The sequence below is a fragment of the Stegostoma tigrinum genome, chromosome 34, assembly GCF_030684315.1.
Source record: "Stegostoma tigrinum isolate sSteTig4 chromosome 34, sSteTig4.hap1, whole genome shotgun sequence".
NCBI classification, from domain to species: domain Eukaryota; kingdom Metazoa; phylum Chordata; class Chondrichthyes; order Orectolobiformes; family Stegostomatidae; genus Stegostoma; species Stegostoma tigrinum.
In genome coordinates, this window is record NC_081387.1 from 10,707,345 (window position 1) to 10,733,026 (window position 25,682).

Sequence of the window (25,682 nt, forward strand, 5' to 3'; positions counted from 1 at the left end):
CCAGCACATTTTCCATCAACCGTAACGTTTGATGATCTGTTTGTGTCTGTGTGCATATGGAAGCGTTTTTGAAGGGAGTTAGAGTTTTAACTGGCAAAGTTATCTGTTGATCGTTCATAGTTTTATTTACCTGTTTTGAGGACTTACTTTTTTGTCAGAAGCAGTAATACTTGTCGAGCACAGATCTCTGGCCTTAATCTGAGTCCAACAACAAGGTAAATTCGGAACTTTGTGTACTTTGATTAAATCATTTACTTTTGTGGTGACCCCAGAAGCATTGGGACTTGAAGACCAGCACTCGTTCCCAAAATGGGTCAGAACAAATGTATGTTTCGATATTTCAGTGGGACCCTATCTCATTCAAACAAAAGCAAAACAAGATGTAATCTATCAAACCAGTGCTCAGATTGAGATCGGATTCTCCCATATTAACATCAACCTAGATGAAAACATACATACAGCTGAGATCCCAAAATTGTGCATGTTCTTCAGTTACTTTAAATCTGGAGACTTAAAGAAGTCGCATTCATGCACAGGAGACATTGAGAACTCACCTCCAGGTGGTTCTCAATTGCTTCATTTATTAATTCATCAAATAACTGTTGTGACAGTATGTTTCACCTTGCTCTTCAATTGTTCGCTGAATTTGGACTGAGTCACCATATAAATAAATGCGTTGGTGCAACAATTTAAACTGAGCAGCATAACTGCAACTTCTGCAAAGGTATGCATAGAATCATTGTAATATTCAGGGCTAATTCCGGTAATGACATAATATAAGAAATCTATTACATGCATAAGCCACAGGAGAATGAAGCTGCCAGATATGGTGAAGAGTAGAATCATAGACTTTCTTCTATTCTCCATCTCTGGGTCACTGCAGTTCTGTCCCTTGCTCTGATTCCTCAGTGCTTTCCGGACTTGACTTGTCACTATAATGTACTTGACTGTCAGGGCATTGAGCAACAGAATTAAAGCATATGGGATTAATGGGGTTAAGACCTTATCAAACCAGTCAAATGCCATCCATGCAGGATCAGTGAAGTAGCTTGGCTTTAAACTGCAGAACCAGGGAATATTGTCAATTATCACTTCATGTTCAATTAATAAGTAGAGGGGAATGCTTTTTAAGCAGAGAAGAATGCAGGTAGTTGTCTGAATGAGGGCTGCAATTCTTCCAGTGCAATATTTTGTTTTCAGCTTCTGACAACAAATGGCCACAAATCGATCGAAGGAGAAAGTGACGGTCAGCCAGACAGAACATTCTGAGGATGCAGAAATCAGGACAAAATTAATACTGCACACAGGGGTGATGTTGAGGAATGATTCTGGGGAATAATGTGAATTAATTCTCCTTAGTATAAATGCAGTGATAACGACCAGTAAATCTGCTGCTGCCATGGCTATCAGGTAGCGAGTGGTGCAGGTGGACAGTCCACACTTTCTTCGTGACAAGATCACAATTGCCAGTAGATTAACTGCCAGGAAGACAAAGGAAAACAAACTGTAAATTATTGATCAACCATTCTCTATGTTGAACCTAGGGAGTGAGGACAAATTTCTATTCCAAAAAACAGTAGCTTTGGAAGGATAGAGAATAGATATTTTCGGAAAATAAATGCAAGCATGACTTGAACTTGCCTAAATCAATGTTTAGAGTTTGGAAAAGGGCAGACAAATAACTATGCCTAAAAATTGGATGACAATTTATCATTTGGATAACATATAAAAATCTATGAGTTTACCTGAACTATATCATTTATTCTGTCTGTCATTGTTTTCCATGTTTCATCACAAATCCCAGACAAAGATACCAGGGATTATCAACTGGAAATGACTCCTGAAGCACCCTAGAAGCAGACACTCAGAAACTGGATCATGTATCAAATCGAATAATCTATTTTTGGACATTGTGGGGTTGTAGGGGAACAATTGGGTGTTAGACAGGAGATATATGCAGCTCATTGCTCAGGAGTGTAGGTTAAGAAATGATACAAAGGACAAATGACAGACACTTAAATCATTTAATCAAGTTAAAAGATAAAGATGATCTACAAATTCAAATGATTAAACTAAACAAAATAAAACATTCAATAAACAGACATAAAAATGTAGCAGTGTAGTAGAAATAGTTAATGGTGGATCGGCAGTTAATGACAGAGAGGTGACAAACATAATAAATAATTGTTTGTTTGATCTTATTCTGTACCAGACTACTGAAGAAACATGGTCATGTTAAACAAAAAAAAAGCAAAATGAGCAATGAGGTAAGGATATTTTGAATAAAAATATCATGTTTGAGAATGTGCACCAGAGTGGATGAATGAGTATAATGAGGGAAAACGGAAGTAGGGGACAAGTGGCAGAATGAATTTTCGTCTAGCATGGAGACAGAAAACAGAGCGTCTAGTCAAGAATAATTATTCCAAAGGTGAGAAGCTGTGTTTGTGAGGATCGGGGATGGCATCACATCTTTTCACAAATCGCATTAATTGTAGGGTAGAGGAGTCCAAAAATAAGAGGGCATAGGTTTAACGTGAGCAGATAAAGATGTAAAAGGGACCTAAGAGGCAACGTTTCCACACAGAGGGTGTATGTGTATGGAATGAGCTGCCAGAGGAATTGGTAGAGGCTGGTACAATTACAACATTTAAAAGGTATCTGGATAGACACATGGATAAGGAGTGAAAACTGGCAAATGGCACTAAGTTTAATTTAAGATATCCAGCCAGCATGGATGAGTTAAACCAAATGGCCTGTTTCCACCCCATACAACTCTATGTCTTTATGACTCCAGTGATTTTGAGGCTGGAATCAAGAATCAGGTTGCAAATTTGCAGCTATCAAACAGCTAAGGAGAAGTTAGGGATAAACAAATGAAGGAGGACAGATTCAATCACCGTAACAGTGAACTTGATGAGAAAGAAATTAAGGGCCACTGGATGAAGAAAAGATATTGTCATTGTCTGCTTGGAACAAATTGCCACCTTTCCTGTGTTGTCTACCTGATGTTATCACTATTTACATTGAAAGCATTTTTAACAGCAAAATGCTCACTCTTTGTCATTGATTATGTCTGAAAACAACGGAGGCAAACTTCTTGAGAAAATATTGCAGAATGACATTTTATAACAAAAGGAAAAAGAAATCCTTTTCCACTCCAGGGACTTACCCACATTCAGTATTATGCTACAGTGACCAACACTTCCTATACCTTCTCCCTCAGAGTCGCCTGTACTGATCACTGACTCTGCAGTACATTGTGCATCGCTAATGGAAATAACTGGTTCAAAATCAATAAGACTGAGAGTTACAAACATGCTTATTGTCTTTCTAAGCAATTTAACAAAACTACAAATCTATTTCATGAAATTTGACAGATAAATTAACATATCACTGATCAGGATCTGGGTATAGATCACTGTTGGATGAATGGCATAATTATCTAATAAGACTAAAATGAAAGAATGATTTCTTATGAATTATTTACACATTTCAACACTCAAAAAAATTCAGAAACTGTAATTAAAAATGATAAAAAAAGCTATTATTTTTCATTCCAGGAACCGACCCACATTCAGTATAATGTAAACACTTACCAGGAATGCCAATGACTGCAAGAATTGTATAATATGCTTTCTTGATAGTGAGAAGCGTTTCCATATTTTTCTCTGTGAAGTGGTCTGCCCCTTGGTGCTGCTGACAATCTCTGTAAATTCGACTCTGAGGCAATATACTCACAGAGCCTCATATTTGTACTTCGTGGCATTTCCACTAGGGAATTGACATTGCACAATTGTTCAATGTAGCTTCTTTAGAGACAAGGTGAACCTAACTGCGGTAAACAATTTAACTCATTATTATGAGGGAATATATATATCATTGAGATTGAATAGGACATTCGGAAAAAAAAGAGCAATTTTCATCCCATTAATTTGCTAACTCAAATTGCAAACTGCAGTCTGACAGCAATAGTTTTAATCAGCACTTCACACTGCACAAGAGGCCAGAATTCATGAAAACCTGATAATTTAGAAAGATCTGGGACTCAAGATGGTGGGTGTACGAGGTTTTAAATTCTAGATGAAAATACGTCTGAAGAGCTAAGCTGAAGTTTAACCATAAGAGGACAGGGTGGAAGAAACAAAGAAAGAAACAAAATTGAGAGACCACAGAGAGAGAGAGAAAAATACTTGGGGGAATATTAGATCTATCCAAACCTCCCAGAAGAACAAGAGACCTGCTTGTGACCTTAACTAACCACAGTTATAAAATCGAGTGACAGATGAAATGAAAATAACAGAAATCTTTCACAGGATATGAACATAACTAGCCAGGCCAAGATTTATTGCCCATCCCTCAAAGCCCAGAGGTACTTGAGGGCCAGCCAAATTACTGTGGCTCTAGAATCACATGGAGGCCAGATTGGTGAAAACAACCAACTTCCGAAATGTACTAACTTTTTAGATCTAAAGGATATTTATGAACCAGCAAGGTTTGCCCAAAAACCAACAATGGTTTCATGGTTAGTGATAATGGGAACTGCAGATGCTGGAGAATCCAAGATGACAAACTGTGTGGCTGGATGGACACAGCAGGCCAAGCAGCATCTCAGGAGCACAAAAGCTGACGTTTCGGGCCTAGACCGTTCATGAAGGGCCTAGGCCCAAAACGTCAGCTTTTGTGCTCCTGAGGTGCTGCTTGGCCTGCTGTGTTCATCTAGCTCCACACTTTGATATCTTATAATGGTTTCATGATTATTGTTCAACTGTTTTAAAAAATTGAATTTAAATTCCACCATCTGCTCTATCAGCATTTGTGCCCAGGCCCTCACAGAATTATCAGGGTCTTTTGACTAATAGTGTAGTGATAATGCCACTAGGCAAGGACTCTGAGACACAACAGCAGCTGAATGCAAGGGCAACAACATAACAATGCAAGACAAAGCATCAAAGAGCAGATAAAAATATTTTCTGTATTGTTAAGGCCGTATTGTATTTAACTGCTTAATTAACTCTTTTTAATGTGGAGAAATGTTTGATGTAGCTATACAGATGATAGTATACATGGACTTAGGCCTCCAACAGTTATTTAATAAAACACCACACACCAGATCTGGGTGAAATATTGCAGTGCAGGGAATAAGAACAGTGGAAACATAGGTATAACAATGACAGAGATAATAATCAGAGCAGTGATGAATGTTTGGTTTTCGGACTGTGGAAGGTTTATATTAAGATTTTACAGATATTGTTGTCAGGAACCTTTGTTCTTTTAGCCTTTATTGGCCAGTGCATCGAGTGAAGGAATTGTCATGTTGCAGCTGTACAGGCCATTAGTGAAGCCGTTCTTGGAATACTGCTATGCGAAAGGTGTGGTTAAATTTGAAAAGGTGCAGGAAACAAATACAACAATCTTTCTGGGATTGGACGGTTTAAGCTGTACGGTGAGACTGAATAGACTGGAACTATTTTCCCGAGAGCATTGGAGGCTGTTCTGAGAGAGGTTTATGAATTCATCAGGGGCACAGATATGGTAAATAGCCAGGGCCTTTTTCCCAGGGTAGAGTTGTCCAAAACCAGAGGATATAGGTTTAAGTTTAGATAGGAAAAATATAAAAGGGACATAATCAGCAACTTTTTCACGCAAATGGTAGTGTGTATATGGAATCAGCTGCCAAATGAAGTTGTAGATGCTTGTATCATGACAACATTTAAAAGACATCTGTGCAGGTACATGAAAAGAGGAAGTTTAAAGGGATATTGGCCAAATGGTGCCAAATGGGATGATATTAATTTACGATGTCTGGTCAGCATGGACGAGTTGGAATGAAGGGTCTATTTGCATGTTTCTCACGTCTATGACTCGACAAGTTAATGACAAAGACTCTTGTGTCTCGAGCAGAATTTCAAAATTGTGGATGCTGCAATATATTTATATTGGTTTTATACTACAATATTTATCCCTCTATCAATATATCAATGAAACTTGGGTGTGTTGTGAACTGTGAGGAGAATACTGTTGCATTCATCTTTAAAATGACATTGACAAATTGGTGGAATAGACAGTCAAGTGTTAGATGAAATATAATGCAAGAAAATATGAAGTGAGTAATTTTGGTAGAACGAACATGGAGACACCAAATGAAATTAAAAGGGATGAGTTTATTCCTCAGCCATACAGGGTGCTGCTGTGATTATATCTCAAGTACTGTGCACAGCATTGGTCATCTTCTTTAAAGAATGTTTCATTAGACTAATGCCTGGAATAAGAAGAATGTCTGATGAGGGAAGGTTAGCTAGATTTCGAGCCACTGGAGAGAAGAAGAGCAAGAGGTAATTTGATTGAAATTTATTGTCCTGAATTGTGTTTCAACTTGCAAAGAAATTGATTTTCAGACTCTAAAATATAACCCTTTACATCGTGGAGACTGCTGCATATTCCTTTGTCTCTTTAATGTTTTTATCTAGCTTTCCCTCTTCCTCTTAAATGCATCCTATTTTAAATACCAATTTGCGAATTCAAAGAGACAACATCCTTGCTTCTGTGATGATTCCAATGCATTATATAAACATAGTTGATGTGAAGCTGTCTCACAACTAATGTAGACCAAAATATGTTTTATAAGAATGTGGGATTGATCAGAGAATCAGATGACCTTATTTGTTGCTCTGAGATGGTTGGCAGATCAGAAGAATTAGCGACAACTGTCAGTATTCCCTTAGATGGTTGTCTTCTTGATTCTGAGTCACAAGGGCACTACTGAGGGACTGCTGCAGAGTCAAATACTGATGTTCCATGAAGTTTCAAACTGACACCCTATCTCGTTGGTTATGTGAAGGTACAATATCCTATGACACTGTTTCAAAGGAAAGCCACTGAATGTGGCTGTGTACGTGGCCAATATCTATCCCTCTATCATTATCTCAGAACAGTTGGACTGATTGTTATCTCATTTTGCAAACAAATGTGTGAGTGTGCTATATGCATATCGGTGTTATTTTTCCCAATTTACAACAGCGAGTGCACTTCAAAAGTACTTTATTGGCAGTAATGACTTTTAAGATATTAAGTGATTGTGCGATTGTGAAAATGTTTGTGAACAAGCTTTTCTTTAAAAAAAGAACAAAAAGTGGAGTTGGAGAGACTGAGCAATGAAAATAATAGCAAAGAGACAAAAACAACAATTTAAAATGTGTAAATGTAGCCTTGGATTGAAGTTTCTATTGCATTAACAAAACAGAGACACACCATGAATAAGTATGGAAAGTGGTTCATTATTTTCAGCTTTCTTTTCTTTTAGAGTGTTGGTGTGGGTTTGTTTGCAGGAAAATTAGTTAGTGGAAGGAACAAAAAGGAAGAGAATGTTGTGCGGGAATTTCCTTTTTTTTGATGCTGCAGCACTTGACATTTCATTGAATTAAACACTGAAATAAGATTTTGCATCCTCTGGTTGGAAACTACCATCTGACCCAGACAGGGACATGTATCTGCAATGTGATCAGAGCCAGGGAGCTAAATGGCACTTGAGCTTCAGTGGCAAGAATGAACCACACCTACCAGACTGTATTGCTAGCAGTGCCAATCTCTAATGGACTTGTGTGGAGCATGCTATATTAAGGAAGTCAAAAAATGCTTTGTTTTTGGCTGATTGTGGGTTAGAATCCCCACAGTGTGGAAGCAGGCCACGAGACCCATCACGTCCACCCTGACTCTCTCAGTGCTAGTCCAACCAGACCATGAACCTCTCCCTGTAACCCAGCATTTTGCATGCCTCACCCACTCAGTCTGCATATCCCTGGACACCATGGCCGATTTTGCATGGCCAATTCACCTAACCTGCACATCGTTGAACTGTGGGAGGAAAGTGGAGCACCCAGAGGAAGCCCTGGAAGACATGCAGAGAATGTATAAACTCCACACAGACAGTCACCCGAGATTGGAATCAAACCCAAGTTCCTGATGTTATGAGGCAGCAGTGCTCACTGCCAAGCCACTGTGTCACCTATTGGAGCTACATTGTTATTTGGAGCAACTCTCCTCATAATGCCAAGTGTAATCTCTTACAGATTTTTTTTAACAAAACTTGCCCTTATTTGTGTCTGTCACATCAGACTCTCTCCCCATTTTAATACGCACCATTGCTGGAATAGCTCCACTTCTTATATGCTAAAAGACCAGCATATCTGGTACCTGTGCTACCTTGGAAAGACCACTGTGCAGCTGGTAAGCATTAACAATATGAAGCTACTCTGCTTGGTCAAAGACAAATCTGAACATGTCGGAGTTGGGGAAAATAATGTCACAATTCTCCAGCAGGGACTTGGAAGTCCTGGTGGAGGGAATAGTGCTAAAGATGGGTATCAGCTTCCTGAAGAGCTGGTAGAGAAGGCTGCACCACCAGACCCTCAATTCTTGGTCCATGTTTGGCATCAGTGCTGTCTCACAAGTGTGGTGTAACAGACAATAGTACTTTAAAAAGCCTTCTCTATTCCCCCATGTAAATGACACATTATTCTCACTGCTGCTTCACATATTACAAAGCAATAAAGAAGTCTGTGCTGCGCAGAACTCCAGCAGTAATTTCAGTTGAGGGGCAGAAATAAAGTTAAATAACAAAGCACCAAAAGGCCTAGTTCCACTTGCATGGCTCCGATGTTAGATTTGCAAAAGCCAACATTTCCTCTCTGGCTAAAGACTTGAATGTACTGTCTAGTATTCATGGATACATTTCCATGACAAATAGGAAAAACAAAATCCCAGCATTGCACAATGATGCCACCCGAAGGCTGCAGGAGCAGCAACTCATATTCCGCTTGGGAACCCTGCAGCCCAATGGTATAAATGTGGACTTCACCAGCTTCAAAATCTCCCCTTCCCGCACAGCATCCCAAAGCCAGCCCAGTTCGTGCCCTCCCCCCACTGCACCACACAACCAGCCCAGCTCTTCCCCTCCACTCACTGCATCCCAAAACCAGTCCAACCTGTCTCTGCCTCCCTAACCTGTTCTTCCTCTCACCCATCCCTTCCTCCCACCCCAAGCCGCACCTCCATCTCCTACCTACCAACCTCATCCCACCTCCTTGGCCTGCCCGTCTTCCCTGGGCTGACCTATCCCCTCCCTACCTCCCCACCTATACTCTCCTCTCCACCTATCTTCTTTTCTCTCCATCTTCAGTCCGCCTCCCCCTCTCTCCCTATTTATTCCAGAACCCTCACCCCATCCCCCTCTCTGATGAAGGGTCTAGGCTCGAAATGTCAGCTTTTGCGCTCCTGAGATGCTGCTGGGCCTGCTGTGTTCATCCAGCCTCACATTTTATTATCTTGGATTCTCCAGCATCTGCAGTTCCCATTATCATTGTTATACCCTGTCTATTCGAGTTAAAACCCACTTTTAACAGGTGCTTATTAATTTGTCGGTACAATAATGAGCATTTGCAAGTGTGATATGACATTTTAATTGGACTTTCTAAACCTTCACTTCTAATGCATGCACATGTTCCTATCAATGTTTTATGCCGTCTATGTTTCATATGCGTTGTCTTTCTATTTCATTTTCAGCACTTGATCTGCTATTAAATTACCTTACACTCCTCTCATTCCTTGCATTGTATCTGTCCAAATCTGTCCAACGACGAATCAGCTTCTCTGTTCTGCCAAGTCACGGATATTTGATCAAGGTCCATCACTCAGGAAACGTCAATGAGAAAATTTGAAATAATTTTCTGAAAATTGCATCCAACTGTGTTATGTTACACTGAAACAATGGGGGGAATTGAATGTTTTGTGAGCATTGCATTAAAATGGAAATATTTGGTAAGGAGGAATATGGGAGTGGAAATAAGAAATGGGATGAAATACCTGAGAGACAGGTATGGAAAAGGTAAGAGTGGATTCGTGTGGAAAACGAGTGCGCAATGGTGAGTGGGCAATGTGGGAATAGGAGGGAGCATCAGGAAATTGTCAAAGTAAATGAGGAATGGAAAAACACAGATAGATGTTTGGATTATAAAGTAGTAGAATAGGGAACAAGGCAGTGGCAGTATGGAATGAGTGAGTCATTGAAAAAGGAGGAAAAAGAAACAGGAAGATATGAGGGAGAGTTGGAGGGGAGGGGAGGGGTTAAGTTCGGCAGAGAAGGACTATTTATTCATGATCTTTCAAAGGCAATCTACATTGGGTCCTATTATTCCCTCCATGTTATCTCCTCCATCTGCAACTCCATATCTCTCCATAATCATCCTGGCATACACCTCTCCCTATTCTCTACCTCTACATGTCCTAAAACTTAACTATTTCTATCAGGGACAGTCACAGTAATATTTATGTTCTCAATTGTCTCTCACGAGACAAGAAAGAATCCTTATCATCTGTGCCAACTCCTCCAGATTGAAAATGTCTCCAATATTCTGCAACCTGTTTCAGCCATTGAACTTTTCACTGTTTCAGTAATTTCTCACAGTCCACCCAAACCTGTATCATTCAGCCTGCTCTGTGCGAATTGCCACATTTCAGGCATTACACTGGCAGCTACACTGAAGACAAAGATTACATTTTCAGAGCAGGGCAGCATTTGATTTACTGAGGGATCTAGAAGCAAAGGCAGCAGCAATAGTTAATTGGGTCATTGAAGAGGCAGACCAGGCTCTTGTCTGCATCAGTTATGGCAGAGATTTTTGGGAGAAGGAGGGTTTTGTGGGATTTTACAGGTTATTGGTTTTCATCAGCTGAACCACAGTGTACAGTTCTGGTGACCACACAATGGAAAGGATGTGGTTTCACTGAATGGGGGGCAGAAGATATTGCCTGGATTGGAGTATTTCACCTATAACAGAGCCTTAACTTTTGTGCTCCTGAGATGCTGCTTGGCCTGCTCTGTTCATCCAGCCTCACATTTTATTACCCTTAATTAGCTGGTGTTGCTTTCTTTGGAGCAGAGAAGACTAAGTGGGTATCTGATTAACAAAGATAATGTTATGTAGGACATGGACAAGGTGGATGGAAAACATCAGTTCTCACTAGTTGAAGGGCCAATACAAAGACGGCATAATTTCAAAGTGAGAGGCAGGAGATGTAGAGGGGATTTAGGAAAGAAAAATCACGCAGATGTTACGGGTGTCTAGAACACACTGCTTGGAGGGGTATTTGAGGTTGGAAACCTTCAAAAATCAATTAGCGGAGCAGTTGAAATCTCTCTGTCAATCACTAGAAGGTGGAAACAGAGCATTTTTGCTAGAACAGACTTCGTTGAGCCAAAGTACTTTTACAGAACTGTACGATCCCATAATTCAATGTATCTGTACTTCAGTGCAACAACTTGGTGTAAATTATGCAGTATTTTTGAAACATTGTAGATCCATTCAGTTAAAAAAAACATGGATTTATTCAAGTCAAATTTAGTTTCATTAATTTGATTAAATTGATTGATTTGTTCATTTATTTTTATTATGAGCAAGCGAGGAGATAATACAAGGATACTGCAGTTTAGTGTACACCCTCTTCTGAAAACCCACATGTTAAAAAAAATCACTAAATGTGAAATGCTTAAAATAGAAATCATCAAAATCCCATTTGCTGATAACAATAGACAAAATTCATGACATTGGAGGCAGTGTTGGTGCAAATATAGAATTCAAAACAGTACATTGATAGATTCATTGATCTGCAGCAAATCAATTCAAGATCAATAAACATGAATCCATTCATTGCTAAAGAGGGAAAAGTTTTAAAGAGCACACATGAAATGAGGTATTGATAACATGACATTCATAACCATACTGTTTACCCAATCATTCTTTGCCTCTCCAAATGTACGGAAGTCCGATCTTTCAGAATCACGTATAGTTGTAGAATGCAATCAACTTTTATATACACTCGCAAACCACGTCAGACATCAATGTATTTGGTGAAATGTCACATAATTGTGAAACAAATTTATTGCATCACTGAAGAAAATCTGGGTATATCTGGAAACAGAGATGAAATTTACAAACTCAGAGAATTTTTCATTCATCTCAACAGACTCAGACAAAAATCAACTGTTAAAACTGATGATGAAATTCAAACCACAGTAAAGGTTCTGAACTCAAACTTATTACAAAGAACAATGAGGATTACGTAACGTGAATCGTGCAGATACACTATCATCACCACATTAACTGCCAGCAAGGCCTTCATCCCTTGCAACATGACTTACAGGAAATAAACAATGTTCTTCAATTGCTTATTGCAATAGAAAACAGCATTTTGTGGCACTGACAGGAAATGGACTCTACAATTGAAGAAAGTATCTCGCTCACACCATCTCAAGGGCAACCAGGGATGGTAACAACTACTAGAATGGACATTCTGTTGAAAATGAAAACATTGCCCGCACATCTAATGTTATTTGGGAGTAACTGTATGTCAGAGGGTAATAATTTTTGATCATGGTTGAATCACTCAGTGAAACATTTTGAGACAAAGAAGGCAGAGTCTTTGGTTGTCCTAACATGCGTATGCGCATTCAAAATTGGAAACATGATCCTGGGAATTTATGTTTCCCTCAACATTTACTCTTGACCATGGATTCCCATTTGCTTGAAAGTAAGTTGCCAAGATTTGATGACTTTGAATAGCATTGACTTTACGGAAAGGCAATGAGTTAATGTTGTTCACTGAACACTAAACTCAAGCTACTATATTCATATTAAATTGAGAGCCATACGACATGCTGATAAAGAGTAGAAATTGATTTGAGGACCTAATTTTGCATGTTGACATCAGCTTTGCAATTTAACTATTAGTGTTCAGTCATTTTGGAGAACTGACTGCTGTTAAAACAGTGTCAATTCATTCAACTGTGTTGTTTAGTTTCAAAATATTAATTGGCATTTTAACAATTGAAACAGAACTGTGAGAAACATTAACAGAAGGCGCACATGCTAGAACACATTTGCATTATATTATGTGGAAGAAAAGCTTTGAAATGTATGTTTTACAGCAGACACCCATTATTAAGCAATATAATGTTGAAAACTACTTCTTAAATAGGCATATTTTATGATGCTTATAATTTAGACAACTTTGACTCCCAGGTTATTCATAAATCTCATCAAATAATCAATCCACACCTCTTTTATGACAGACATTACACATTTAATGGATATTATTGAAAGGTACATCCGAACTATATGTAATCATTGTCTGTTTGAATCATAATATGGATACATGATTTACATACATTTAGGGATTATCTCATGAAAATCTTCATCAACCAAAAGGATTAATACCATTCTGCTTGTTGTATCTTTTTAATCTGAATACACCAATGTTTTTGTGCTGACAAGGTAGGAAATGTTTGCAAGTTTCCCTTTCAATATCAACTCAGTCTGTTCAATAGCTGAAGAGATTCATTTGTCTCTATACAGTTTGCTGCCATTTTGCTCTCATGTGCAGTTGTTCATTGCTGAATTGTAGAAAGCAAACTATTAAATTAAAGACTTCAGGTGAGTTGAAGCTAAACATCATCTTGCTGCTCATTGAAGTTCCAGCTTGCTGAAGGCCAACTGGAGCCCAAGCTCTTACAAACTTCAAAACCAGAAACAGTGAGGATTCAGTTTTTAATAGAAATGCAGACCACCTATTCCAAAAAATAATTATGAATTAATGGCTAAGCCTATGTCAGATGCAATGAAGATATTGATGAGTGACACGGTTTTGAGTTTCATTGATCAACTATGTCTAGATGAATTGGGTTAAATGGACTCAGTAACATGAGTTCTGGCAGCCTCTGTGAAGAGTTCTGAGTCTATATTGTGAAAGGTTACTTCGGTTCAACCATCAATAGTTTCAGAAAACAACATACTACAAACTGTAAAGTAGCTGGCAAAATGTTTCCACAATGTTTGTTGTCAATCTGTGCAAGTTACATTAACACATTATGACTGAATGTCTGTAATTTCTCAAATATCTGCTCCTGTCCAGAATTGATTGGTAGGGTAGTTTCACCTCCTTTATTCCTTAAGGTTCACAAATCAAGAAGCAAATTGACTTAAACTATGAAAAGATAGATCACATTAGCAAGGACTACAAGAAGAATAGGTGTCCTTCTGTCATCAGTCCCTCATATGATTGGCAAGCAAACTGAAAAACAAGAAGATTTGACCTCATTGGACATGGGAGGTGTTTTTGGACCAGGCATCAGATTGAAGATTGTGGTGAAATATCTTGCATAATGGCATTCCAACCACATCCCTCAGGCAAAATCCCAGACAAGACTGGGCTTTACTCTCATAGAGATGAACACATATGCATGTAGAAAGTTACAGTGCTTTGGAGAAATAGCAGCAAAATGGAATTAACTGTCTAATTCTTCAGTGAGCCTGATTCAGAACTAATGGACGAAGTGGTGCCCTCTGCCCTGTAACATTCGAAGATTTCTCCTTGCTTTTATTTTTTGCATACCACATGGTTCCAGATTTCAGTGCTAATTCGTGAGGCTAAAACTCTGATACACTGCCCATGTAATAAAACTTTGCTACATCGAATATGTTCCTTCATTTCAGCTAGAAACAGATGACTGAGTAGTGCAAGCACATGAGAATGAAATGACTGCTGCTAAATCCAAATGATTTGACAGATTGCGTGATCTCAACAAACTTTCTCTTAGCACAATTGGCAGAAATTCCACAAGCCCATGAATGCCAGGAAGTTATACTGGGGTTGAACTTACACCACGAATTTTTCAAGCAGTGGCAAGTACAGCGGCTTGGCTGCTCACACCTTGGAAGTGGGCAGCCATTTCAGACATTTATGGGTTATTTTACCAAGTTGCTGATATTTTTTACAGTTTCAAAATTGGAACTTGCCCCTTGCCAGGGCATTGGCAGCGAGAAAATGGTCTCCCTGCTTCTTCATGAGGGGACTGACACCTTCAGAGCAGAAGTTTCCATGGCTTGATGAAGGAACTGCAGAGTCAGTATCCATCCAGATCTAAATCATCAGAGGCTGCCAAATTCACCCTGACAAGAATTGAAAGAGCAATCAAATCTGCAATTTTATCAAGGTAGTTTAATATGGAAGTGCAGCAACAACAACCTGCCAACTCAATAATGGCCAGTTCTGTCTCTCTCATTCTCTGTCTGTCAATTAATTACAGAGTAGCCATTGACCACTACATGAATTTATTAATCGGCCCATCCCTCTGGCTGCCCAGCAATGCCTCATGCTGACATTGCACTGAACTGACACCTTGCTCATAGGAGTTGGCAGTGGAGCAAATCTATCGATGGGTACCCTCCTAAATTTTTTTGACTTTCCATCTGAGTGTTTTGCGATGTCTTAGGAACCAGCCCATTATTCATTTGTGTGTTGTGGTCACTCAGAATATTCCCCTGACTTTGACCCCTCTGCCATTCTAGGAAGATCTCACTATATAATTGACAGCATAAGGAGCAGTCTAATGGCTCAACAAGACTTTAAACTGTATCGCTGAGGAGCAGTGAACGCCCATCTGTAATATTCTGCATGTCCCTTCAGCATTTTCTTCTCATCCTTCCTCCCTCATGAATTCAGTTGTTCGCTCTTAAATGCATCTATACCCATTGCCTCAATGATAGATATTCCACAAGTGCACCAAGATATTTACTCTGAATTCATTCTCGGAGGCTTCGGTCACTGCCTTTCATCTCCGACACACCACTATGATTTTCCTAGCAAGTCGACATTTTTTTTCAAGTGAAAGCACTCATGGTGGAATACAGCTGTCACAACTTAGTTCACTTTCCCCTCAGGAGATTTTTAAAGCAAGTTTTCAGCATGTGTGAGACTTAGCCATTGTTTATGTTTAAAGCAGCCATCTTTCCTTCAGGATATTTAACCTTCTGTATTCTGCATTCATTTCTTATCTCGAATATCTTGCAAATTTTGTTTCAAGACTATTCTGTCTTTAAACCGCATTCGGGAACAAAATAGACTGTTGCTCACTTTTTTTTCACGAAAACCCCATTGATACAATAATGTCACGAAAGTTGCACTTTCAGAAATACATTTTGGGATAAACAGGTCAGGGAAATGCATGAAATAGTGCACATTCATTTCATTAGTTTCAAACTAAGTTATGAATTAATAATCCTTTAGTCAGATTTTGCAGGCAGGCTTGCAGGCAAGGAAAGTCAAAAGAATTCTGTGGCTTTATTAACAAAGATTACCTAGGTTCAACCGCCAATGGTTTTAGAAAACAACATACTATATACTGAAAAGTAGTTGGCAAATTTTTTCCACAATGTTTGGTGTAAATCTGTGCAAGTTATGTTATCACATTATGACTGGATCTCTGTCAATTCTCAAATATCTGCTACTGCCCAAAAGGGATGGTAAGGGATATAAAAAAGAAGACAGATGGATCATATGAAGTCAAAGGACTTAAATGGACTCGAAGAACAAGAATTCTGGCAGCCTCTATGAAGAGACAAACATAAAGCTCAGCAGGTCTGGGAGCATCTGTGAAGGGCCAAAAAAACAGACTCAACGTTTCGTGTACGGTGACCCTTCTTAGGTTTATTTCCTTCACAGATGTTACCAGACTTGCTGAGCTTTTCCTGCAACTTTACTTTTGTTCCTGATTTACAGCATCTGCAGTTCTTTTGATTTTTTTAATTGACAAACATAAAGTAGTAAGTATGGTGTGACTCCTTCCAGTCCTGAAGAAGCATCGTATCAAACCCAAAATGTTAGCAATGTTTTGTCTCTGCCAGTACTGTTGGAGCGGCTGAGTTTCTCCAACATTCTCTGATTTTGTTTCAGATCTACAGAATACGCAGTATCTCATTTTTATCAATGCGAGACAGCATCAAAGCCCCTCTTGCAGTATTGAAAATAACATTATTCTCATGCTGTATTGCTTCTTTCATCAATGACCTTAAATCTCCTGTTTCTCATTTGGCAGTTCTTTTGAGACTCCTCAGGGATTTGCATACCATGATCAAATCTCCTGTCAATCTTTACTTCTCCTTGAAAAATAATCTGAAACTTTCTAATCTATCAATTTAACTGAAATTCCTCATCTTGGAAACAGTTGCACACACCTTTCCTGCACCATTGCTCAGCCCCTAAATTATGGTCCAAGCATTTGACACCATGCTCCACTTATGAGTGAAATAATGTGCCATACAAGTCAATGCACCGTCTTGCTTTTCTACTTTCTGCCATTTTACATGAAACATAAAAATTTGCAGGCTTCATTTACCACTTTCTTAACTTTTACTGAATTTGTTGGATATGCAGCAAAGTCCAATTGGTCCTGCAAATTTGATAAACCTACACGTTGTATCTTATTCTGTTTTCCAAAAAGCATGACAAACTTTGCACTTGTCCTCATGAAATTTCAATAACAACTTTTATTCCCATTTCTCCAACATATTTCTGTGTCTGACATGCTCCACACTGTGTACTTCAAGGTTCAAAATTCTTCCTGCTACCCTTTTGAATTCCATGAGTCATATCTTTCATCATGAGTCAGTTGCAGCGCTCTTTACAACATGCCCTTTGAAGCCCTTGTAGCTCACACAAAGCACATCACCCTCATTAATGTCGCATCTTGATCTTAAAACAGTCTTCAGCAATATGATTAAACAGTCTGACCAGTTTTCGCCGGTGGATTTATCTTCACACATGTTTACAAGCAAGGATTCAAAATTTGCAGAGACAGTAGGAGCTGCAGATGCTGGAGAATCTGAGATAACGAAGTGTCGGGCTGGATGAACGCAGCAGGCCAAGCAGCATTAGAGGAGCAGGAAAGCTGATGTTTCAGGCCTGGTCACAATTTGCAATTTTCCAATCACTATGCAATACCTGTGATTCGAAGTAATACTGTAATATTATGGTGAGTCCCTCAACCATTATCGCATGTTGTCAAATGGCTTTACAGGCAGGCTGGCCAATACAATGTCCTTATTGATACCAGATATGTCGACTACTGCAATACCTTCACTTCCATCAATAACTGGGTCACATCTCCTTCCTCAGTAAAGGGAAATTATCATTTGTGTACAAACTACAGCACAAGCAGCTTTTACAAGACTCTTGTTTTGTTCCCAATCATTTATTTTTCCTCTTCCCAACTATGATTTTACTATTTATGTGTTGATAGAATTCTCCATCTCCAACTCAGTCTTGGGAACGCGTCCTTTCCTTCCCATCCCACTCGTTGATGTATTTCTGTTAGTTTCACCTTTTGACCACGAGATGGCACAGGTCTAAAGTGAGAAGATGTAAAAGCGCCCAGAGAAACAATTTTTATTTCACCCAGAGGATGGTGTGTCTGAAACTGGCTGTCAGACGTATTCGTGGATATGACTACAACTTCATCATTTCAGAAGCAGTTGGAATGGATACTTCAGAAGGCAGTGGACCAGATGCAAGCAAATGGGGCTACTTTCGAAATGAAATCTGGCTAGCTGTGGAAAGTTGTGCCGAAGAGCTGTTTCCATGCTGCAGAGCTCTATTAAAGCAGTCTGTAACTTAAAATTAAGATTTTAAATATGCAACAATGCGTATGGATTGCCCATGCGCGAAGAGAAGACATTCATCGCTTAAGTTCCAGCAGTTTTATGTTGAAGTGAAAAGAGCTGAGTGTTACAGCTGGTATTGAAACCGTCTCAATTGCAGTAAAAAGTTGTGAGAAAGGAGCAGCAAATAATTTTTAACATTTTCAAAAAAAAATTTAAATGGTTTAATAAGTAAGACTGGAAAGAAGTACGCTATTATTTCAAGCGATAGCAAACTTATTTTTGGAAGCATGTGCACACCCATTGTAATGTCAAGTCACCGAGAAAGTGAAATTTTTCTGTGAAGTCAGAGTTAACAGAAAATGAACTGGAAGACTGGTACTTAATTCTGAGTGATTGGAGTGAATTTCCTCAACAACTATCCACACTTGTTCTGACAGGTATCACGCATTTGGCCATCAAGTGTACCCAGATGTGTGGTATTTCTGCCAAATAAACTGTGTCTTGTGTCAGACGGTGTATCCAAGCAGTTCTTTTCCGGTTTGGGTAAATAGAATTAGGAGTAGCCTCGAACACAGCAATTTGCTTAAAAATAAATACTTATTAACTGAGAATAATGATTATAATGGCAAAAATAAAGGATAACACTGGTATAATAAATTGGAAAGGGGAAAAGAAAGCAACAATACTCAAGGCCCTCTATAAAAAAACAAGGCTCGTGCTCTGCTGACTGTCGGGGCGCCCTCACTCGATGGCTGGCCGAGAGGCTTCGATTCGTTCTCAGCGCATTTCACGATTCCGAGGCGAAGCGAAGTCCGGCAGCAACAGCTTGGAACGATAATTTCTCTCTTATGCAGTGTGGCAAACAGCCAGCATAAGTAAAGCAGATACAGCAAGACGGATCTGCTGCCTGGTACAGACCACACAAGAGGGGGAAAGACAACGAAAAAAAAACTGCAAATGCTGTAAATCGGGAACAAAACCAGAAGTTGTGAGAAAACTCAGCAGGTCTGGCAGCATCAACAAAGAAAGAAAATCTTTTGAATTAACGTTTCGAGTCGGGCGACCCTTCCTCCGAACGGGGAGAGAAAACACGTGCAGGTGTGATCTTTGGCTGGTACAGGAATATTTGCAGGACTCATTCAGGGTCATGCAGCTTTTTAAGTATTATTATAAACGTTCCCAGCATATCCCCCCATCCTGTCCAATCTATGCTGAATGCATCATTAACATCTGGCCCTTCGGCCCATCCTATGTTCGATATTTGAAGAGACCGCTGTTCTGAAAACGAGCACATCAGCTGACTGAATGGTGCAAACATTCGTATTTCTCTCATTAAAGTCGGAACGAATATGTTGTTGTGTAATAACTAAAACAACATCACATGAGGGGATTAAAATAAAAATTCAGTGACGAGATGTAAAACTGCATTTCTCTTGGCCACAGTGGTTGCAGATTGAGTAACTGCGACATCAATGAATTAGAGATGTTTCTTTTCCTTTTGAGGTATTAGCGGCTTCAGCACCGGCAGCGGATTGAATGGTCACATTCTGCACCCGGTCAGTGTCAGCGGGGGCCGCTTCAGCGTGCTTCCTCTTTGGTGTTGTGGCCTCAGAGACAGCTTTGGTGGCTGTGGAGAGAGATGCATCCCGCAGCTTCTCAGGAAATCAAAAAGCTGTGTATGGGGCAAACAATGGAAATTTGACCTAAAGTTATATAATTTGTTTCCTTCTATAATTTTTGAAATTAAAATGGTGATTTGTACATATTTTACGGCATTTTCATAAATTCATGTGACAATAATTTACTTTTATTATTATCCTGACTGAAGACAGTAAGAAAGGCAGGACAAGATCACTTATAGAAATAATAGCTGAACATTAAGACTCACTAGAACACCGGCAGCAGCAATGAGAGGATTGTAAATCTTTGCTGAATCGGCAGAGAAACGATAAAACATCAACTGATCCATATTGATGAAGTGATCCAATCCTTTTAAGGATGGAAGTTATCCTTCATCTTTATCACATTGCGTGATACAGCATACGATACAATATATGTCGCTGAAAAAATTAAAACTTTCCAGAGATCCAACTCAGTTCTGTGGATTCTGATAAATTATCCTCAGTCAATGAAATATGACCAGGAGGAATTGTGCACTTGAAAGGCCTGAAATGATCCCAAAGTACACATGCCCTGAAACCAAGATAATCCTGTTTGATTGTATTCCACTCTGTGAGGTGATGATTTATTCCTTGCGGTTAACTCTGTTTTAGGAATCTCCTGGTTTGACTGAAATGACAGTCGCTGGCACTTCTGATAAAACTGAGGAATATCGGTCATGTGTAAGGGTACTCAGAGCCGATGGATTAACTGCAATTGGTGATGAAACAATGGGTCTGTAACATTGCAGAAAGTCATTTAGTAGACGCCCTGTGTTTTTATGGAGAGGCTGTGTAGACTGGGGGTTTTTCTCCTTGTAGCAATGGAGGCGAAGGCGAAGAGATTTATGAAATCACGAGGCGCATGGATTGGGTGATTACTCAAGGCTTTTTTTTCCGAGGGTGGAGGAATCCAAACTCGTGGGCATAGGTTTAAGGTAAGAGGGGAAAGAATTAAAAGAGATTCTGAGACGTAACCTTGTCACACAGAGGGTGTTGCGTGTCTGGAAAGAGCTGCCGAATGAAATGGTAGAGGCAGGTACAATTACAACATTCAAAAGGCATCTGGATGGGGATGTGAAAAGGAAGGGTTCAGAGAGATATGAGCCAAATGCTGGCAAAAGGGACGACATCAGATTGAGATGCCTTGAGTTAGACTAAAGGGTCTGTTTCAGTACTGCATGACTCTTCGACTCTATATGAACTGTTAATGCTCAGTCCCGTGACAACATTCAGTCAGTTTTCTCATCCAGGAACATGTTCCCAGGATCCCTCTTCGTTTTGCAGTGTCAATGGGTAATGATGCTTTCAGTTCTGGTTTTCAAAAGAAATACATGTTCACACTTAACTGGTAGAATTAACTGCATGATCAGCCTGGAACGTCAATGGTACCGCAAGTCTTGTTCCTATCCATTTAACATGACGTTAACTTTAATCTTTCTTGATTATGAGCCAATTTAAGGCTCAGGAACTCAATTCAGTTTGCCGTGACAAAAAGGAAATAACTTAGAGGTTCTCATGATAACTACTATGGTAAAATTCAGAGTTTACAGAATACTTCAACAAGATGGAACAAAGTCCATTCAAAACCCTTTATTCTAAATTTCACAATTCTCACTCATTTCAATCTTGAGCCTCATATACCCTTCGCCAAACAGGCTTCCATTATTTTAGAGGACGTTTTGCTTACCTTTGAAAAATAGAATGAGAAAGTCAAATTCAAATTCAACATTTTAAAGACTATTGTATTCTCTGTGCTTCACATTCCAGTTCCTTCGTCTCATGCACTGATTTGTTAAAGGAAAAATCACGTGACTCTTCGAACACTCGATCCAATGATTTAAAAATCAAATTAAGTAACTTCATTGTGTTACATATCTAGATTCATCTGTTTCTTTTTTAAAGCAACGTTTTACACATGCAGTCAATGCACCTGATTATGGAGGACGCCCGGACAGATAAAGTTAGCTACTGCAAACTGACTTCATGCAATTTGAACACGTTACGACGCGACAGCAGAGAACACCGAGTTGTTCTATACTTGCAAATATTGCATTGACCTTCCGGATTGAGAGAATTGAGTTCAATCCATTTGTTTTCAATGCTGAGATGTAACAGAAAACAGCACAGCACAGTTGAACAAATATGCGGCGACCACTTTTAACAAAGGACAAATTCACCTAAATAAATACAGAAGTTGCCGGAGAAGTTCAGCAGATCTGGAAGCACCTGTGAAGAGAAGTCAATGTTAATGTTTCGGGTCGGTGACCCATCCTCAAAACCGAACCTGAAGCGTTCTTTTGGACTTCTCTCCACAGATGCTGCCAGGCCTGCTGAGGTTTTCCAGCTATTTCTGTCTTTTTATTCACAGCATCCGCTGACTTACAGCGTCCGCCGTTCCTTCAGTTTTGATTAAACTCTCCGAGTAGGCAATGCAGTTTCTTCATCACCATGTTAATCTTCGATCGCACGAATTTTCATGTATCATCTTTTAAACTTCAGGATTGACCCATTATTATGTTTTAGTTCGGTACTTCAATTATATATGAATCATTTCGGAACATTTTTGAAACTCATTTCCAATTCTGGTTTCTCCTCTAATCATCTGATCAGCTGAAAGTACTTCTATCCACATTCTCTCTACATGTAACTTCAGCATCATTCTATCCTTGGGATCCAATGTTGAGCAATTTTTGAACCCAGCAATCTTGTTTTGTTTTGTTCTATTGCTACTGAAAATGCGAAAGGGAGACCCTGGTAACTCTATATCAGTGGCCTGAGGGACACGATGTTTGTATCACCGTGCACGCGGGACAGCGGACTGGACTCTGCGAACCTGTGTCACACGTCCTGGTCAGAGAAAATTGATCAATCATTTCCGGCATGATTGATGTCCAGGTTGGGCCGGAGTGCAGTAGTGGAGTGACTGGAAGCAGACAGTGTCCATGATATGAGTATATATAAGATGCTATAAAGACCAATTTATCAATATTGAAGTATCTGATGGTGAAAAGATATACCACATTGAAATCTACACTGGTCCTGACTGAGAATAGATAGACTATACTCTGTCAGTATCATTGGGCCTAAGTGAGAACAGACAAAGCACATTATGTCTGTGTCATTGTCTCTGGAGCAGAGCAGGCTACTTTGTTGTTTCTGCATGGAAGAGGTGGGAAAGCGCACCCAATATCTGCATTATTGAAACTCCAAAATCCTATGGGGTGACAGAGAGTTTGCTGAGAAGAATGACTGCATTTCTTGTACACAATGGTTAAGATATTAAATTAAAATTGATTTCTGATGCCTTGAGTTCATCAATGGCTCTCATCGGAAAATATATCTTGCAATTTGAGAAAAGGGATATTTGACCACACTCTTCAACTGCTCTCTGAATTTAGTTTGGATTATGGCATAAATGCACGTATTTGTGCAGCAACTCAGGAGCTGAAGCATGTTTCCTAATCTGCCAACAAAATGAGGTGCAATTGCAGACACTTAACCTGAATACCATAAATGAGCCCACACTGAAGATACAATATGTACTGCCCACAAAAATATGAAATTTCCTGAAATTGAAAATAATAAAATAATAGATTTCATTCGGTTCTCAATCTCTGTGTCTCTGTAGCTCACTGTTTTGCTCTGAGCCCGGAGTCTACTGCGTGCTTTATTGGAGACCAAAATGTGCCTGACAGTAAAACCATTGAGCAGAAGAATCACAATAAATGGGAGACATGGAGTTACAGTGCTTTGAAGCAACTCGATTATAATCCGCTGCCATATATCAAAAACATCAAATGTTGTTTGACAAAACCAAGGTAAGTTCACAAGTAAATACCGGCCTGTGAATGAAAAGTACCACACCGTGTTTTTTTAAAAAGTTCAACACAGTCACAGTTCCAAGAACCACAGCCACAGTTTTCTCTGTGCAATACTTAGTTTTCAGTCTCTGGTAGCAAATGGCCATAAATCGATCAAACGTGAAAGTGACAGTGAACCACACTGAACAGTCTGTGGCTGCAGAAACAAAACATGCGTGGATATTGCACACAGGTAAGGATTTCAAAAAATTAAAGCGTTTCCAATAAACAATAGGAATCTGCCTCAAGATCAGGTCGGTGATAAGCACGATTAGATCTGCTGCTGCCATGGCCACCAGATAATGACTTACACTTTGGAGAGGCCACACTTTCCCCGTGATAAGATCCCAATCGTCACTGCGTTAACTGAAAGGAAGAGAAAAAAATCAGGTATATTAATCACCTGCTCGATATAATGCTATAAGGCTCTCTGATTAATTATAATATCCATGGAAATATATTAATAAATCTGTCATATTGTTAACTGCTGTAAACGGGACCTGAATTAAGTAAATTCTCAATTATATCGAAGTGTTTATTTATGGGGATAAAACAAAATGGCTGAAAAGCATATTATAGATTCAATAAAATGATTGCAGTTCTGACAAATGTTTCCCTGTATTTGCAAAATAAAGAATATCATTTTCATATATAATATAGTGCAGAAGAGGTAGACTGCAATCTGATGATGCAACATTAAGCTCAATGCTGCCAGCTTAGAGTCGAAGTTAAAATTCATAAAATTCATAAAAAACATAAAATTGCATCAAGAGAAAATATTCTCCTTGAAGTCAGATGGAAGAAGAAAATGGACAAATTTCCTGCAGTTCGAAAAGATGCATTATTGAATCAGCAAAATCTTTTTCATGCATCAAATGTTACGTTCGACTTGCACCGGCTCAGTGGTGGAGGCAGGAGCAGTGCGAACAGGATTAAGGAGAAAGCAGACTTTTATCCAAAATGGATGAATATTCTGCAATGCACAGACAGTAAAGGTAATGATACCAATTTTACTAAATTAACTCATCATAACCTTATGTAAATAATGTCACTGATGGAAAACAGATTTCAAGTCTTTTTTTTCAATGACGTGAGACATCTGAAGTTCTTCTTCCTGTTGACACGCAGCTATGGGTATGTACATGAAGGAGTGCACACAATAAAATACCGAAAAATTACCTACTTCAACAAAATACCATCTTGTATTTTTTTTACAATACGGAGATAAAGTGAACAGCAAATTAGTGCTTCCACGATCTTACGGACTCCCTGACCTGTAAAATATTTTGGCGTCATATTACATCAAATCATTGATTGGAAAGGAGTACACGGAAAGTCGAAAGTAAATACTTTTCAAGGTAAATCACTTTTATTATGATACCACATTATAGACAGTACGAAAAATCGGTGTGATATCAAGATGCTATCGAATGAGCTGACTTCAGAAACATTAGAGTGCGGCTCTCGACACACTCTGCACACGCTTGTCTGATCAGAGAATCAAGTATCTGTTTCTTCAGATGGACATATTAACTGGTGAAACGTTGAAAGTGATGATATGCAATTCATTCCACTCAAAATACTAAAGCAAGTTCCTCCTGAGAATTATTCGCTAGATCTATTGATGTGACATTGTAACAACAGCAACAGAATGGAATACATTATTTAGG

General features: G+C 39.1%; 1 protein-coding gene across 1 annotated transcript; it reads right to left on the minus strand.

The window, feature by feature from the left end:
* Positions 1–591: 591 nt before the first annotated feature.
* Positions 592–17,880, minus strand: LOC132206231 (probable G-protein coupled receptor 139). Its single transcript, XM_059639603.1, has 3 exons — positions 17,833–17,880; positions 3,600–3,723; positions 592–1,478 (listed from the first exon to the last, which is right to left on the minus strand). The coding sequence occupies exons 1-3, from the start codon at positions 17,878–17,880 to the stop codon at positions 592–594; spliced, it is 1,059 nt and encodes a 352-aa protein (XP_059495586.1).
* Positions 17,881–25,682: the final 7,802 nt, after the last annotated feature.

Coding starts and splice junctions, on each gene's coding strand:
- LOC132206231 (XM_059639603.1), bottom strand. CDS start 17,880: ATGGTTGAGGGACTCACCATAATATTACAGTATTACTTCGAATCACAG. Junction 3,724..17,832: donor AGTATTACTTCGAATCACAG/GTATTGCATAGT, acceptor ATATTGCCTCAG/AGTCGAATTTACAGAGATTG. Junction 1,479..3,599: donor TGCAGTCATTGGCATTCCTG/GTAAGTGTTTAC, acceptor TCTTCCTGGCAG/TTAATCTACTGGCAATTGTG.